At 34.3% G+C, this 18,010-nt stretch overlaps 1 protein-coding gene across 5 annotated transcripts in view; it reads right to left on the bottom strand.

The window, feature by feature from the left end:
• Window positions 1–17,175, bottom strand: part of LOC126970472 (trypsin 3A1-like) — a 32,105-nt gene extending 14,930 nt beyond the window's left edge. Inside the window, exons 1-6 of one of the 5 annotated variants that reach the window (XM_050816399.1) lie at window positions 17,054–17,175; window positions 16,785–16,974; window positions 15,563–15,617; window positions 10,705–10,908; window positions 8,058–8,189; window positions 6,301–6,549 (exon numbers count right to left, since the gene is read on the bottom strand). In XM_050816399.1, the coding sequence (XP_050672356.1) occupies window positions 6,391–6,549; window positions 8,058–8,189; window positions 10,705–10,908; window positions 15,563–15,617; window positions 16,785–16,974; window positions 17,054–17,099 (786 nt within the window). In that variant the 5' untranslated portion in view covers window positions 17,100–17,175 and the 3' untranslated portion in view covers window positions 6,301–6,390. Of the gene's footprint in view, window positions 1–6,300; window positions 6,550–8,057; window positions 8,190–10,704; window positions 10,909–15,562; window positions 15,618–16,784; window positions 16,975–17,053 lie in introns of those variants that run through there. The other 4 variants (XM_050816400.1, XM_050816401.1, XM_050816403.1 and 1 more) reach the window with 4 other exon arrangements.
• Window positions 17,176–18,010: the final 835 nt, after the last annotated feature.

Genomic DNA, 18,010 nt, shown 5'->3' with positions numbered 1-18,010 from the left:
TCTAAAATTAGATGTCAAAAATAATTTTAACTCTGTTGATAGGAGAGCTCTGCTGAGAGAAGTTAAAAATTCAATTACTTCAATCTATCATTTGGCAATGTTATAGTAAACCATCCAAATTATTATTAAAAAATCATAATATTAAGTCTTTCGTTGGCTGTCAGTAAGGCGACCGCCATTGGTCCAGCAATATTTAACCATTCATTCCGCCATAACAAAATTAAAATCAAAATTTAATTTTTGACACTTTGGGTTGTGAAGTGGACACTGTTTTAGATGATTTGAAATTTGTAATAGAAAGTAGTTGCTCAATCGGCCTTGAGTTAAATTTTTCGAAATGCGAACTTTTTATCGGCGAAAATTTTCAAATTTCAGACTGGGTTGATATTACCAATAAATTTAATGTTCTGGCCCCCAATATTAAAGTTTTGAATAAGAATTCACTTCACCTTCTTGGAGCTCCATTATTTCCTGTTTCAATTCCAACGATCTTAGATGATCACATTAAAAAAATTAATAACGTTTCGGACAGATTATTTAAAAATAATTAACTATTATTCGGTCTTGTTTATTTTTTTCAAAATTTACGTACCTCGCAAGGTCTACCACGTTATTGAAATTTCAAAATGTAGAATTGTAAATCGTGTACCAGGTAACTCAGAGATTGCGTATTGCGTATGCTTGGCTAAATATTGCAAATATTCAAAATTTTCCAGACGATTTAAAGTGTCAAAATGTATGGGACGCACTTCTTTGTAAGTCAGCCTATGATGATCTTTTGATCTCATCTATTGACAGAAGACAGCGAGCTCGTCTTTTGGTCGTGACACAAAATGAGTCGGGCTTTTGGTTACATGCCTTGCCTTCTGCGCCGATTGATATCTGCGTTTCCTAACGGGGACGCAGATATCTCGACCTAGCGATACGTCATATTTAACGTACCCCGGGTACAATATTGAGCACAATTTTTTGCCTCTTGCCGGGGTTTGTGTGTACGTTAGGGAGGATATCTGCAGTCGCCGTCTCGGCAATTTTGAGGGTAGGGACCTGTCTACTCTCTGGCTCCGCGTAGATTTAGAGTACCGCGTCCGCATCTATGCGTGTGTTTACAGGTCCCATAGTGGTAACGCAGAAACCAATCATCTCATGGGCTGCGTTCAAGCGGCAATTGACGACGTGTTTGCACAGATCTCCTCCGCTGAAATCGTAGTCTTGGGTGATTTCAACAGGCACACGGCTTGGATCACGTACCACAGACTACGCAGGGCGATCTGTGCACAATTTTGCATTGGCGTATGGGCAAGTATAGGGAAAAGTTTGAAAACTATAACTTTGTATTAAGAACACTTGTCTAGTATTGTTATTGTATTTCATAAAAATAAATTATGTGAAGCTAAATGTTGCTAAGTATTTTAAAAAATCGAGATTCAACTTTACAAAAATTTCGTGATTACTCTTAGAATAGAAATCTAACTCAGTGCTAAATCCGTCAATATCGTCTTCAATATATTGTCCACTTGTCAAATTATCATAAAATATTGAGCATCCTCTAATTTTAGATGTCTTATTGATTGATGTCACGTAGCCAGAGCTAACTCGGCGATAGGTTTTCTATTCGGCGATAATTTACTTAGAGTTAGAAAGACATATTCTTCTTCTAGATTAGCAGAATCATTACATACGTCCAAACGGTTCTTGATCTGAAATCAGATTTCACACATGTGCAATGCGTCAACGAAAACTTGAGTCTTCTGGGGTTTCAATTGCAAAAGGTTCATTGTACCCCATTCCGCGACGTTCTCAACAAAGGACTCGATAGAAGACACTAGTCTCTCATGTTGGGTATTTCTCTTAGGGAGTTAATCTTCCATCGCTTCTTCCTGCACTTATTATTTCGATTCGAAATGTATCGCAGATATTGCACGCATCTTTCTTTAGTATTTTAGAATTTCTGTTTGATGGAAAACAGCTATCATAGACTGGCTGTTTCTTATGTAAGTTCGAAACTACATATTCTAACATTTTGAAATTTTTTAAAAACAGCCATACAGGTTGGCTGACATCTGCAATATAAGTATTTTAGTTAATGTCAAAATTGGCTGCATTTTTCACCAAGCTGACTGTTTATTACAATATTCAATTGTTGAAGTGGCTGGATTTGACAGATTTATTTGCGACATTAATAAACATATCACATGAGTGTTTTTGTAAAAATTTCGTTATGTCTAAATAAGCATGGCTGCTTATATAAGTCATTTTTAAAAAAAATGTGATATGGATGTTTTCGACATAACTAGGTCCAAATGTCTTTTGATTTAGGTAATTGTCGTAATATTACTAGGTAGAAAAGGTGTTTTCGTTCTTGCTAAAATGAAAAGGCGTATCTAACCAGAAGAATCTATTCAATTTAATACAATGTCTTTATCAATCTTTTTTTAATTCGAAGAAAATTAAAATTGGATTTATTAAATTAAATGTACTAATTTGAACTAAATATCTTTAGTAGCTGGTAAGCCGGCCACAATACTCACCTTTTCACACAATAATAATAAATAATATTTTATACAAATAAAACTGAAAACATAATTTCGTCGGTTTACTGCAAGAACTCACTAAATACAAGAAATCATTAAGTGCTATTAATAACTGCGCTAACATCGTCTTGACGAGCTCTATAGAATGCAAAAACTAAATTATTTCTAGCTGTTCGGAATTTGGAAGTTATTACTTATGCATGAAGTTGATAATTACAATTTTGGGACTATTGGTTCTATTAGAATCGTTAAATCACTTTGTAAGCTTTTAGAAAATTAAAGTAGTGAAACAATGAACAATTACTTTATTACAAAGTTCATTTATGTTATTTAGTGATTTTTTAAATATGACATACGAAAATTACTTTAGAAAGAAACTTGGTTAATAGTCATTAACTGCGCCTAATCTATCTATCTATCTATATATATAAAAATGAATTGCCGTTCGTTAGTCTCGCTAAAACTCGAGAACGGCTGGACCGATTTGGCAAATTTAGGTCTTGAATTATTTGTGGAAGTCCAGAGAAGGTTTAAAAGGTGAATAAATAGGAAAATGATGCTAAATTAAATAAAAACAACAAATTTGTTTTTCCTTTGATGTGTCCATATATAACTTCTATGAGAGAATTTATTGACGCACGGTTTGATAGTTCTGCTGTGAAACAATTTCATTACGATAGGAGGGTGAATATTTTACGAAGTAATTTTTGATGTTATGATATATTTATAATTGACAAATTCATATAAAAACATTATTTTATTTATTATATACAGAACACCGTCTGTCGGGTCAGCTAGTTACTTATAAACAATAATGTTGTATTATGACATATTAAACAACTTTAATTGATTCTATCAAATCAAGTGATGACAATCATATAAACTTTGTTTATCAAAAAATAATAATTGTTTTTTTTTATGATTTATCCTTGCTCTTATAATGTAGTTGTAAATTCATTTTTATATCGATTAAATCAGTTAGTACCCTATGAAGGAATTCATTATCCCTCTGTAATAGCTCAAGAATGAAACGCGGCGTGGGATAAGTGCAACGGTGGATAACGCGCGTGGTGGGATAAGTGCAACGGTGGATAACGCGCGGGGTGGGATAAGTGCAACGGAGGATAATGTGCGGGGTGGGCTGCTTCGACCGGCCGATTCGCTCGGTAGTCGTTCACTTAATTTAACTAACCTATATTAATAAATAACTTTTTCAAACAAAACAAATCTTGTAACTATATTTACAATAACTTGAATTTTGTATAATCATTTTCACATGCAGAAGGTGTGCGCGCGCTAGATGGCAAAAATGCTGACAAAACGCTGGATATGTAGCGTCGAGCACAACTTCGCAGAAGTTTTTGGACATCTGTGGCGATAATCCTGATAATATTTTAATCGTATTGTCAGAGTTAATGAAACATGGATTCGACAACATAATCCGGATGGAATGGTAAAACCGCCACTGTTGTTCAAAGTCGAAAAATTGGTATCCAATCTCATTGCCATTGTTTTTTGGTATAGTGAAGGGATTTTGCTTATCGATTACCTTCCTAAAAAAACTTCGATGAATGGGGATTTTATGCCGCATTACTGACAAAAGTGCGTGAAGTGGTATCCTGTTTTGATGCCTTATTTAACTCAGCGTGAGTTGCAATGCGTGCCCTAGATTAAACAGGGTTTGAAGAAATTAACCACCCATCTAGCCCCCAGTAATTGTTATTTTATATTTTCTAATGAAAAGAAAGACCTCCGAAGGTGATGATTTCTATGTGAAGAAGAGATGAAGATAGCAACTCGCCGTCTTTGCCTTTAAAATTCAAGGCAAAGACGGCGAATATTTTTTAACTGGGCTAAGAGCACTTTATGGAAAATGTACGAAATGTATATTAGGAGACGAGGCCTTCATAGAAATATATTTTTTATGTATTTTAACACCATTGTACCTTAGGCTTAAAATATTTCAGCCGCCCCTAGTTATGTTGTAAGATTAGCTATATCAAACAGAAAAGTAGAAAAAAGGCGGAACTATATACGGCGACTATCGGTAGGAAGGGAGAAGGTCTGGCAGTTAGCCTGGATATAGCGAAGGTCTTTGATCGCGTATGGCACTAGGCACATCTCTCAAAACTTCGATCATTTGGGCTTCCCTAGAATTTATGCAAGTGGACCTCCATCTTACTCACTGGGTGCAGCATTCAGATCGTTGTCGATGGTTATTGTACAAACCCGAAGCCCGTGAACGCCTGAGTGCCCCAAGGCTGTGTCTCACCTATACTGTTTGTTCTTCCTGTTATTGACACCTCTAACAAATGAACCTTGTCCAATTTGACCCCAAGAAGACTCAAGGTTGCGCTTTTAGTACTAAAAAAAACCAATGTGTCGTATCACCGCCCTTGGACAACACCTCCCTTAAAGCCTCGCCCAGTATCGGAATACTAGATCTCGAAATCTCGAACGAATGCCAATTCCGCGGTTATCTGGAAGGCAAAGCCAAATTTGATTCGAATAGGCTGGGTGTCATTAATAGAACATGGTTATACTTGAACCTAGCCCACATTCTAGCGCTCTTCAAAGTGCAGGTCCGGCCACATATAAAGTATTGCTGTCATCTCTGGTCTGGCGCACCCCAGTATCAGCTCGAACTATTTGACAACCCGTGCAACACGCTGCTTGAATTGACGGGGACCCAGTGCTGTGTTCACCGTTCACGGTTCGATCAACTGGCGTTGCGTAGAAACGTATCTTCATTGTTTCAAGAGAGCTCGGATGATTTGTAGATAAATCTCAATGCGACAAATTGGCGTCAAGTGGCAGCTGTGCTGTCGCAAATCGATTGGTCAGTCAAAGTCCCGGAGGTCCACTTCCTTTACCTCCACCACAGTCCCGTAGGTCTACCTCCATTTCCTACCCCAGAGTACTACTACTACCCCGTTGGTCCACTCTGCTTCCCTTTCCACACCTTTACCTGAAAAGCCAGCCTCCGGTGGTGCAGTTTTCCATAGGCGGCAGTGATCACTTTCCGTCAAGTAATGATCATGCCCACCTGCCCTCTTTTTCACAAAAAAATTATTAGTTCTATTCAAATAGTACGTATTTCCTAAAATAGATTACTATTTCAAGACATACTTAATTCAAAACTCGAACAAAGGCCCAATGGCGAGAAATCTTTAACTTTACATTTTTTTAAATTATGGCTTGTAAATATTAAAAAAACTCGCTTGATTTTAATAATAATTATATTCAGCAATATAATAGTCTTTTACTTTTCTTTAACAAAATCATATTTAAGATTATAGGGAAAACAATATGACTAAAACTAAAAGTGGCTTAACTCATAGTTCTGTTTTTGTTAGTTAATGAGTTCTTGCAGTACACCGAAGATTTTATGAACGAAGCGGGATTCGAACCCGTGACCTCTCGCGTTCCGTGCGAGCGCTCTTTCCAACTGAGCCAACCGTTCGAGTGACGTATCGTTTATAAAATCTTGTATGCTTTGTTCAACTCTCAGGTGGTGGCTTCATCTACAGGATCTAGTTTACAGTTGATAACCAGCTCAATCCTAATATTCAAAATTGACTTGAGATGTCGCTCTTGCAAATCTTAGCAATTTAATATGTTTTTTAAGTGATAACCGTCAATTCTGGGATTAATTACACAAATAAAACTATGTTCTGGGTATGGTATGAGAGAGATGGTAATGAGAGAAAGTAGAAATTTTTCCCTACCATCCTTACTGCTTATGTAGTTAAAATAAAAACCATAAAAGCGATATTAAAATATATTTGTTTGAAATCAAAAGTCAACGTAACACTTCATTCCCGTACTTGTGTTAACAAGGTTTACAATTATATATTTAAATGCCTGTATGATCTTTTATAAACTGCCTTATTTCTTTATTCGCTATATTAGTATATACGACGGGGTAATCAGTGCAAAATTCATGCGCCCCCCACGACACAATTCCCAATTGTTCTTTTGATGCTGAATTCACAAGTGCTCCGCCGGAATCGCCCTTTTCAAAAATAAAAATAATAAATCAGTAAAATTCAAGTTTAACCAAGATACAGTCACACAGAATTAAGGCATTATCCCTTTTCAATTAAAAACTACTTCAAACGGAGCGAGGACGATTTCTTTCAATTTTACTTGAGTTTATTATAGAGATCTTAATGTGAAGGTACTCGAATTGACACAATAGCGATAAATATGTAACATATAGATCACCAGCGCGTAAGTAATCACCGCTCTTCGAGAACACTTCCCTTAAAGCCTCGCCTAGTATCGGAATACTGGGTCTCGAAAACTCGAGCAATTGCCAATTCCGTGGCCCTCTGGAGGGCAAAGCCAAACTGGCTTCAAAGAAACTGGGCCTCATAAATAGAGCACGACAATACTTCTAGCCGGCCCACATTCTAGCGCTCTACAAAGCGCAGGTCCGGCCTCACATGGAGTATTGCTGTCATCTCTGGTCTGGCGCACCCCAGTATCAGCTCGATCCATTTGACCGCGTGCAACGCAGAGCAGCTCGAATTGTCGAGGACCCAGTACTCTGTGAACGGCTGGATCACTTGGCGTTGCGTAGAAACGTCGCTTTATTGTGTGTCTTCTACCGCATTTATCACGGGGAGTATTCCGAAGAGCTGTTCAACCTGATTCCTGCCGCCGAATTTCCACCTTCGCACGACACGCCACAAGTTACGATATCATCCCCACCATCTGGATGTGTGGCGGTCCTCCACAGTGCGGTTTTCAAGGAGCTTTCTTCCTCGTACTACGAAGCTGTGGAATGAGCTTCCTGGTGCGGTGTTTCCGGGACAATACGGCATGGGTACCTTCAAGAAAAGCGCGTACACCTTCCTTAAAGGCCGGCAACGCTCTTGTGATTCCTCTGGTGTTGCAGGAGAGTGTGGGCGGCGGTGATCACTCAACACCAGGTGACCCGTACGCTCGTTTGTCCTCCTATTCCATAAAAAAAAAACGTAGTAATTAAGTATTGATCAGTACGGTGGACGTAGACCAGCACGTAAATGTGATGTATTCCAGTATATCTAACTGTAAGAACATTTCTACAACTGCAACTTCACAATCAATATAATATTACATTCCATCGCTACGTCTGTTTTAATTAAGCTACAGTAAATCTTCATTAAAATGTGTGAATTTTTTGCTTTGAGATTCCTGATTCTGTATTATTCCTATTCCTGCCTTATACACATCAGTTCCTTAAAATATCCGGCGCATTGCAAACAAACGTAGCGATATTCCACAATAATTTGCACATAATCATTCTTATTTAGCTTCCCATTGATTATATTATCTTTATCTGCCACATGGAATGATATAATCTAATAAATAATAAAATGTGAAAAGAGTTAAACCGAAATATAAGGGATTAACAACAATATAATAATAATATTGTAATGATTTATAAATAATTACGTCAAGTCAAAAAAATTGAAATGTTCTCCATTTAGTTGTAACAAAAGCGCTCTTTAAGCTAAAATATAAAATGTTTCTTACATTGCAAGCATTTCGTCCTCTTTTAGGCCTCAGTGCACAAATCATTCTTGGCGTGACTTTAAAATAACACTTAGCGGAAGAGATTATTTCTAACCAAGTCGCATATAAAGTATTGCTTAGTGGCCCGTAATCCTGCAAAATAACGAAAATAACGAAAATAATAATTATTTATTTCACAATTTTCAATGTTCGAATAGTTCAAGCCAAAAATATGACAATTTTCTAAACGTATGTGTCATGATTTCTTCATACTAGGTTGGCTTGCTACGGTCTGTAACCAAAGACTGTCTACTGGTACAGAAGTACAGTACTCCAAAAAGCAATCAAGAATAATAATAATCTCTTAAAATTATGCCAATTAAATATTTTTTGTTGCAAACTTTCAACGAATTCCAATTCATTTAAAATAGATATCATCTGAAGTTAATAAATAGAAGTATTCATTTCATTTTCTGCAATTTTTTAATGATCTCTTAGTCGAATAATAATTATTGTATACTATCGTATGTTGATCGCATAGAGATTATTAAAACGTTTAGACTAATTAGCGTTAAGAAAACTAAAGATCTCTGGGGAATCTCTGTTAACGTAGTGAAATCTGTAATAGAAATTGTAGCCACAGACCTAGCTTTTATTTTCAATAAGTGTGTAGATTGCGGTATATTTCCAAACCTAATGAAACAGAGCAAGATCACTCCTCTATTTTAATCGGGAGATAAAGCTAACCCCTCCAATTTTAGACCCATATCAGTACTACCAACCTTTACGAAGATTTTCGAAAAAATTATGTTAACGGAATTAATTAACCATTTTTACAATAATAACCTCATGCATAATAAACAATATGGTTTTATTCAAGGTCTTTCAACCACAGATGCTAGTATCGCGTTAATAAGAAATATTTTGGATGCTTGGGAGGATTCATGTGATGCGTTAGGAGTGTTTTGTGATCAATCCAAGGCATTCGACTGCGTCCATCATGAAACCTTACTTCAAAAATTTCACCACTATGGGGTTAGAGATATTTCACTAGATTGAATAAAATTGTACTTGCGTAATAGGATTCAAAGAGTAGACATTAATGGAAAAAGATCAACTGGCTCTATCATATCGATGGGTACCGCAGGGCTCAACCTTGGGTCCTTTTTTGTTCCTGGTTTACGTCAATGATTTACCATACCTTATTCAAAATAAACATGATATTATATTGTTTGCGGACAATACATCTTTGTAATTTAAAATAAAACGCCAGCAAAAAAATTTCTGTCAGGTTGATGACGGCATTGCTGAAGTAGTAAATTGGTTTAAGGTTAATAACTTACTTTTAAACGAAAGGAAAACAAAATGTGTAAGGTTTACACTTCCAAATATAAAGCATCAACCAATACCTATCAAAATTAATAATGACAAACTTGATGTAGTAGAAACGACAACATTCCTAGGCATTACATTAGACTTTAAGCTACAATGGGGTGCTCATATAAAAAACTTATGTAATCGACTTAGCTCTGCAGTATTTGCGATAAAAAAAAATAGGCAGCTGACAGAGGTTGAAACGGCTAGACTTGTATATTTCAGCTACTTTCATAGAATAGGGCTGCAGATATTGAAAACATATTTGTGCTACAGAAAAGAGCAATTTAAGCAGTCTATAAAATGCGTTCAAGGGATTCATTGAGAGAAAAGTTTAGTGAAATAAATATTATGACAGTAAATGCCACGTACATATACGAGAACCTCCTATACGCTCATAAAAATATTAGCCAATTGAAAAAGAATAGTGACGTACACAGTGTCAATACTCAAAACAAACATAAACTCGCAATTCCATCTACTAGGCTCCGTAAAATTGCTAAATCTTTTAAACTGGATTGTGTTATATTTTATAATAAACTCCCAAATTAAATTAAAATATTATTTATTAAAAAGTTTAAATGTGTCGTAAAAAATAAATTTAACATCTAAGGCCTATTATAATGTGAAAGATTATTTGAATAATAAAGATAGTTGGAATTAATGTTCCAAATTTTGTTAATGAATATTGTTATACTCATTTGAATGCTATTGTAACTTTTGTACTTCATCCTGACTTGCACTAAATAACTTATAAAGTTTTACAGTGAATAAAGATTTTTTTGACTTTGACTTTGACTTTATGAGAAATAAGAATAAGCAATATTATGGTGATTATTAAAATACATTAACATTGATTGGGTTGTTGATGATTGTGACCCGTGATTTAAATATTTAATGTTTTGTAAAAGAGGAGAATACAAGCATATTGATGTCTTTTTAGAAAGGCATTTTTTGAAAGTGCACGTCTTGGAAAAATCGTACAACGAGGCTCTTGTCACAGTTTTGGTGTATGAAGCAGATCGTTCCTTGACGAAAGCACTAAGAAAGAACGCCACTCGACGTGTGTATAGGCGATATAGTATTTACCAAAATAATTATGTGTAAAAAAGATGCATTCCTCACGTCTTAATTTAAGGCCGACTTAACGAATAATTTCAAAGTATTCAAAGTCAAAGCCAAGACAGCCAAAACTGTTTCAATTATTCAAGTCAAAATTATTGTAATAACTTATGGCACTGGAATTTATTATAAATATTTATGTGTTTTAATTAAATCTGAATATTTCACTTACGCTTGTAAAGCCCCATCCAGCTACGGTAACATTAGTTCCAGCAGGTATATCTTTTCCACTGTCAATGAGAGTAACGGCCTTTGTTGTTTTTCCATTAAGAGTTAAAGTTTTCTCTAGTTCAAGAACGCAAGCGTCGTAGTCAAAATTTTTTGAGTTATATTTAGGATGACATTTAGAACTTTTTAGTGGTATCTTTGGTGAAACCTGTAATTATTAATAGAGAAAGGCAACGATTCAATGTGGCTGTTATTTACTTTGGTAAGAACAATTTACAAAATACAAGTTATAATAAGAAAGCAGTACAAAATTAGTGATAATTACATTGATTCAAGCAACAATACAATATTTAAAATAAAGTTAATTTATTATGAAGTTTACAAATATGTATATGGTAAAATTAAATGAAGTACTTATTCATAATTTAAAAAACGTAATAACTTATTACCGAAAAAAAATCACAATGAAATAGTTCTAGGTCACAGGTAGTTAGCTGTACTGAAATCAGTTAAATTATTTAATTTACCACTTAATAAAATTTTACTACGGAATGTTTTAGTGTGTCCCCAAAATTATCCAAATGTTTGCAACTATCGTTAAGTATTTTAGACATCCTGGAAATTTGTGAGTTATTGCCGAGAACAATTTTTCGAAAAGGTATAAATCTGGATTATTATATATTATAGATGTTGTAAGACTCTTACATAGAAACATCAAATCCAACATCAAATTTCTTCTTTGGCTCAAATTATGTATATTAAATATGTTAGCTTTTCTTTGTACGAAGAAAGTCCTTTAACTTTATTTGAGAGAAAGCTAGATGGTAGAGAAATCGCCTTTGTATATCTCTATTCTAAGGCAGTGTGTTGTATAATGTAGCCTCCATATGACACTACCATACTAAAGAACACTTCTTACTAAGCTGTTATATAAAATCATTTTGGTGTGTGCATTTCGGATTACTTTGCTGTTCCTCAGGACGAAACCCAACACCTTTGAGGCTTAAGTGACTATATTATATGGATAATATTAATATTACCACCACCTATGTGTGGAATAAATGCTAGCTTCTCATCAAATACCACACCATGATCCCTGATTATATTTAAGCGTTTTAAAGGAATATTAGCAATGACGTAAGAGTAATAATTGGAATTAACTTCAGGATTATTCCAAGTGAAGAACATTTTTCTGTGTTTAGTACCATTCCAATAACCTTACCGCAATGATACAATCGATTCAGATCTTCCTGTAAGGAGTTTAAGGTCATCAGCAAACATGAATTGTGTTGAGTGATGAACACTATTTAGCAGGTCATTAATAAAGGTATTAAAAAGTAAAGGACCTAAGAACGAGCATTAAGGAACTCCAGATGTTATGTTAAATTTTTATAGGATCATAACCATTTGCAACAACATAGAAACACCTTTTATTGACGTATGATTTTAACCAGTCCAATATAGATCCAGTAATACCATATTCTAATAATTTTGTAAGGAGAATTGAAATGAGAATCAGGTCAAATGCCTTGCCTAAGTATGTATAGACTACACCAACTCTTTTTCTTTTGTCAACAGAGTCGATTAAAATTTCAGTATAGGTAACTAAATTCGTGTTGGTAGATCTCCCTGTTCTAAAACCGTGTTAATGCCGTGTTAAACCGTTTTAATTATACAACCCTTAAATTGAGCGTATATGCATGGATAAAGTAATGACTTAAATATTTTTACGAACACAGAAAGAATAGATATTGGCCTGTAGTTCTCTCCTTTTTTGTTATTACCACTTTTGAAAATGGGAACAACTTTTATGATCTTCCACTTAATTGGAAATACCCCCCTACTTAGTGATGCATTATAAGCAGAAAGAGATGATGCACAGTTAATTAAACAAACTGGTGGCATATCGTCCGGTCCTGCTCCTTTATGCGGATCTAAGTTCTGCAATTTCTTTAAAATTTAGTGTTTATCTACACTGGCCTTCAAAAGTAAGTATCACACTTTTAAAATTGGGATAACGTTTTAAGTTCACAAGATATACTTTCGAAATAAAAAGGACTCCAAAGAGAATTTAATTTTGTACATAAAAACTTTATAGTCGGTAACCTTCTTTTAAGAATTGGCTGAAAAAAACTTCAAAAACAAAACCATTCCTTTTTCAAAGTGGACGTTTCCGAATTACAATTTTACAATTCACATTTTTCTTTCTGTTTTAAATTTTTTTCAAGATCGATGGGTCTTGTTTTAAAAATTTATGCTAAAAAGCACATAACATTTATTTATCATGCCTCTTTCAGTTAAAGAATGTGCTAGGATCATGGCTTTTCTGGAACTAGGCATCAGTATGCGTCGCACTGCAAGAATGGTGGGTGTTTATGTTTGCTGATGATCTAAAAATTCTTAAGATCATCAATAGTCCCGATGATGTTAATGCCTAACAGGCAGACCTGAATAGCTTTTATACTAAAAAAATTCAATGTAACGTCTACAAAATGCAAAGATAATATCACAACTAAATACCACTTTGATAATATGCCTCTCAGTGACTTTAGTTCCTTTAAAGAGTTTGGGTATTATATTTGATAGCAGCAAACTTACATTTTTACATCAAACGCACATAGACTCTTTTGTTGTCAGTATTTTGGAATATGGCAGTATCATCTCGAGACCAGACTAGGCCTGCCTCTGTCTCAGAATCAAAATAATCCAGAAGCGTTTTCTTTACCACTTGGCTTTTTCAATTGAGAAATCGAGATACATACAAACATACAGTGTATGTTGCGAGTGATCTTGAAATACTTACTTAGTTTAATATACAAACTCTGAAACACTGAAGGGACATGTTGGATTTACTTTTCTTATACAAAAGTATTAACAGCGCTTATGAGTCCTTTCTTGTGTCTATGATTAATTTTAGAGTGCCTAGATGCCCACTTAAACTCATTAAGTTAATATTTGAAAAACCTTCTAGCAGAACTATTTTGGGTATCAATTCACCTGTGTCGCGTTTATGCAAAATTATAAATTCTTCGAAGTGTTCAGAGATTCGCTGCCAAGGTTTAGCAGAAATGTAAAAAAATATTAAAAATAATTAATAAATATGTATTCTTGATTTGTTCAGTATATCTTGACTTGTTTGGTAAATTTTATTCATTTCTTAATTAAGTTACATTAAATAATGGTTTCTTATGATTTATACTAATTTTACATAACTATCTCACAGATATTCACTATTTCATATTTTCGCATAAGGTATACCTTAAAATGCATTTAGTTGTAAGATATATTGTATAAGTATAAGTAATATTGTAATTACCACTGGTGAATAATAAATAATAAATAACCATAATTAATCAATAAATCAGAGGAATCACAGGAACGCATACGGCGTTTGAGGAAGTGCACATGCTCTTTTGAAGGTATAATCCTGGAAACACCGAGCAAAGAAATCATTCCATAGTTTGGTTGTTTGTAGCACAAAGTTTCTTCTTTTGTTCTCTTCAGTTGATGAGGATGATATGCAAGTTTGTGGTGAGGTGAAATTTGAAGGCAGGAATAACGTCAAGCAGTTAAGAGATAACTACACGTGATAAATGCAGAAGATGAAGTGAAGTCACTACGAAACGCCATGGTCGAGGTGTGCTTTGCTCGTGGTCTATTGGTTATATATATATATGGTCAATATGAGAGAGCAGACTCCATATTATATTAAAGACGTCTGCTATGTATAGAACTGTAAAATATGGGCCAGCTTGAATTATTTCTCTTGCTATATTTATGACCCCTAGTTTAATCAAAACCAATTTGTCTTTGCTTTCTAGAATACAAAGGATATCATGTATATATATATGTATATATATATATATAAAGGATATCATAGGACTCAAGTATAATGCATGTTGAAAACATTTAAAATGTTATTGAAATACAAAAAAACAGTGTAAAAATAAATTAATAAAAGAAATAGTGTAAAGTTACTAAATTAATTTAAGAAGTGGCGTGCGTACAAAGTACACATGTCAGAAGTGAAACTTCTTTGGAAAACAAATTTTTAAATCTCATTTATATCAATTTATTATCCTAATCTGTTCTCTAAACCAAATGTTTTTTGTCAATATTAAAAATTATTACATGTTCTACTTACTCGCGGCCACGTGCTAAGCCTGCACGATACAAAGCTAATTGGGAAGATGTTCTACGTTTTCGCGACCGCGTACTGAACCAGTACGCTAACTCTAGTAGGGAAGTTGTTCTACTTACTAGCGGTGCCATGTGCTTCATGCTACGTTCGCCCTTTCTCACTCTATCTCAATCGGTCTCCTTCTTCTTGGATAAAAACGCTCCACATTTTCGTGACACTTTATTGGCACATATAGACACTGTATTTAAAAAATTATCCCAAATTTGTTCTCTGCAGCCCCTTGAATCTCGGATTCGATATCCATATTGTTGAAATCATAAAATTTGCGCGGCGACCATCTTTGATTTTAAAAATGATCCCAAATTCGTTCTCTGCACCCTCGAGAACTTCGGATACGATATCCATAATGTTGAAATCATAATTTTGCGCGGTGACCATCTTGGATTTAAAAAAAAACCTGCACGATACAAGTCTCTATGGACTTATTTTTTCGTTTCATCGAGTTTGAAACAACAACGATTCTAAAGAAAATTCACTTCAAAAAACATAAGAACCGAGATTCCAAATTTACCATTTTATTTACATACATTATACATATATATTATATATATGGAAAATATTAATATTAATGTAATACGGTAATATAAAATCCTACATGTATGAGTCAGAATCGTAGTACAGTAATAATAATAAAACAATATCATATAATTGATTAACTTACTTTCTCTGATTCATCTTTATTCGTCATTCCTGCTCGCACCGTAATATTTGAGAACCTTTGAAATTTAAATAGTGCTTTATTAAGGTCTGTATTAGACGAAAGGCATAAAATGTAGGTAATGAGATAGGCAACCGGCTAGCTAAGGATGGAGCCTCACCTGCATTCATAGGCCCAGAACTATTTTCTGGTGCTTGAAAATCCGCAATTTCATAAGGAATCAAGAAATACTGAAAGCAGCCACTTTCAGGCTAGCCAAGCTAAGCTGCTCCTAGGTAACACAGGAGGAGATAACTGAGAGCCCTCACATGGTCCGAGCTCAACCCTATGACATCCAATAAAAAAGGACTGATCTCCAGACGGTGTCTCAATTCCTCCCTTTATTAAAGTGTACGCTGTGAGCTGACCAACAGCATACGAGTACAAGTCCCTGCCTCTATTGTAAAGATACATAATATGCAGGTATCGTGGGATCTTTCATGTAAAGAAACTTATCTACTTAAAATCAAGTAATGTATATAATTAGCTGAAGATGTGGTAATTCTGACACAGTTCAGGAAAAATACAAAAATGGCAAACATCTTGAGTCAGCTACAGGGAAACATCTTTTGGAGTTGTATAACAATTAATGGTTTGAGCGTTGCAATCCAAAAGTGCACATAACATTTTACCAAGCTTAGGGTAAGGTAATCTGTTGAGATTATTAAGCACAAGAATTTTGAAAGAGAAAGCCTTCTTGGTAAAGTCTTCGTTTTACCCGGAAACTGGTTGAGAGAATGTTTTACAACGGGAAATACTCCAGTACTCGTTCTGCCATTATTAGGCAGGTATTTCAAAAGACTCATGTTGTATCTCTTGTATGCATATATTTATAGCCGGCGACTAAACACACTTGGTCAAAAATTACGTATTGAGATACCTTCTGAAATACGGACCCAAGTTTACTTTATCTCTTTTAAGCATAGCTATGAAGGCAGCAAATCGGTGACCAAGTGTTTTACTTGGTCACTGAATACGTATTGCAACCCTTCTGGAAAACGGTTCTGAGTGTTTTTGGTCTCTTTCATGTACGACTATGGAAAGCACAATATCACAAATTGACACAATTCACACTTCTGGAAAATGGATATGTCTTGTTTGGTAATCAAATTAAATTAGAAAAATACACGGTTTAGAAATTAGAATAAGAAACGAAAAAGAATATTAATAACATTTAAATAATTACCCAAACACACAATGCGCCGCTGTTAAAATATATTTTTCGCTAAGTATTGATCCTCCACAAACGTGTCTTTCCTGGCCCTTTTTCATATTAAGTAATACCTGATGGGGAAATTCTTTAATATTTGTTTTATATCCGCCTACAATTTTATCATCTTCTGGTCCAGGCTCGACTTCTTCTCCGTAAGATTCATCTATAAATAAGTAATTATTAAATAAAGTTTTTCTAGAGTTTTTTATATAAATAGGCGGAAAAATATTTGTTTATTATACTTTGGAGAAGAATTAGCACAAATGATAGTAAAATGTGTGTCTTCATCGTCTTTTACAATATAGTATTGTATTGAGACTGGCGTTTTCGACTTTTATAAGGAGATGCAGCAACAAAAAAACAAGTTGATTTATATGGTAATTAAATATATCTCCATTTTCTAATTAACACTTCTCAGTTTCACAGGTAATTATTTCCTGCGAAGTAAATTAAATACACAAAATTATAAATCAATGAATTTACATTTAATTGATTTTGTTGTATTTGCAGACAAGTCGATACGACTAGTATCAAAAAGATAAATTATCATGTCTGTTTGTGTTATTTGATAATTATTATAATATTACATATATTATTATAAGAGAGCATAATCCCTGGCATATTATGATCCTAATATTCTGCAAAAAAGAAGATACGACATTGTAGCTTTAGTTCCTTCCAAACACAACTTTTGCTCATAGTCAATTTATTAAGCGCTCCGCCAAAATATTTAATATACCTACAGAATATACAATAATATGTAAAATTTCATACAAATCGATCAAGCCGTTTTGGATTAGTAACATGAGAATTATATATACCTAGTCTTGCCATAAATACTAAAACAAAGAAAAAAAATTCTATTGCAAATAATATTTATTACTTTTAATTATATTATTAATATTTATTACTTATTCGAAGTGGTCTCCATTGGCAGCAATACAGTCCTTTAAACATTGAGGCCAGTTATCAATTGAAGCACACACTCTTTCCATGGGAAAATTCTTCACTGCGAATTGTACGGATTGTTTTAGGGACTGCAAATTTTATACTGGTTGAGACCAGTAAACTGAGTTATACTCGTAATATTCTCCTCTTTTGTTTCCATGGGGATTATTGTTTTCGTTGTCATCCATCCTGTTGAAAACTATTATAAACTAAAAACTAATATTTTTAGACCCTTACATTAGACCGGTCTA

This window comes from Leptidea sinapis, chromosome 21, assembly GCF_905404315.1.
Source record: "Leptidea sinapis chromosome 21, ilLepSina1.1, whole genome shotgun sequence".
In the NCBI taxonomy this organism is placed as follows: domain Eukaryota; kingdom Metazoa; phylum Arthropoda; class Insecta; order Lepidoptera; family Pieridae; genus Leptidea; species Leptidea sinapis.
Note: the sequence above shows the minus strand (reverse complement) of the source record. Positions and strands in the feature narration are given on the sequence as shown.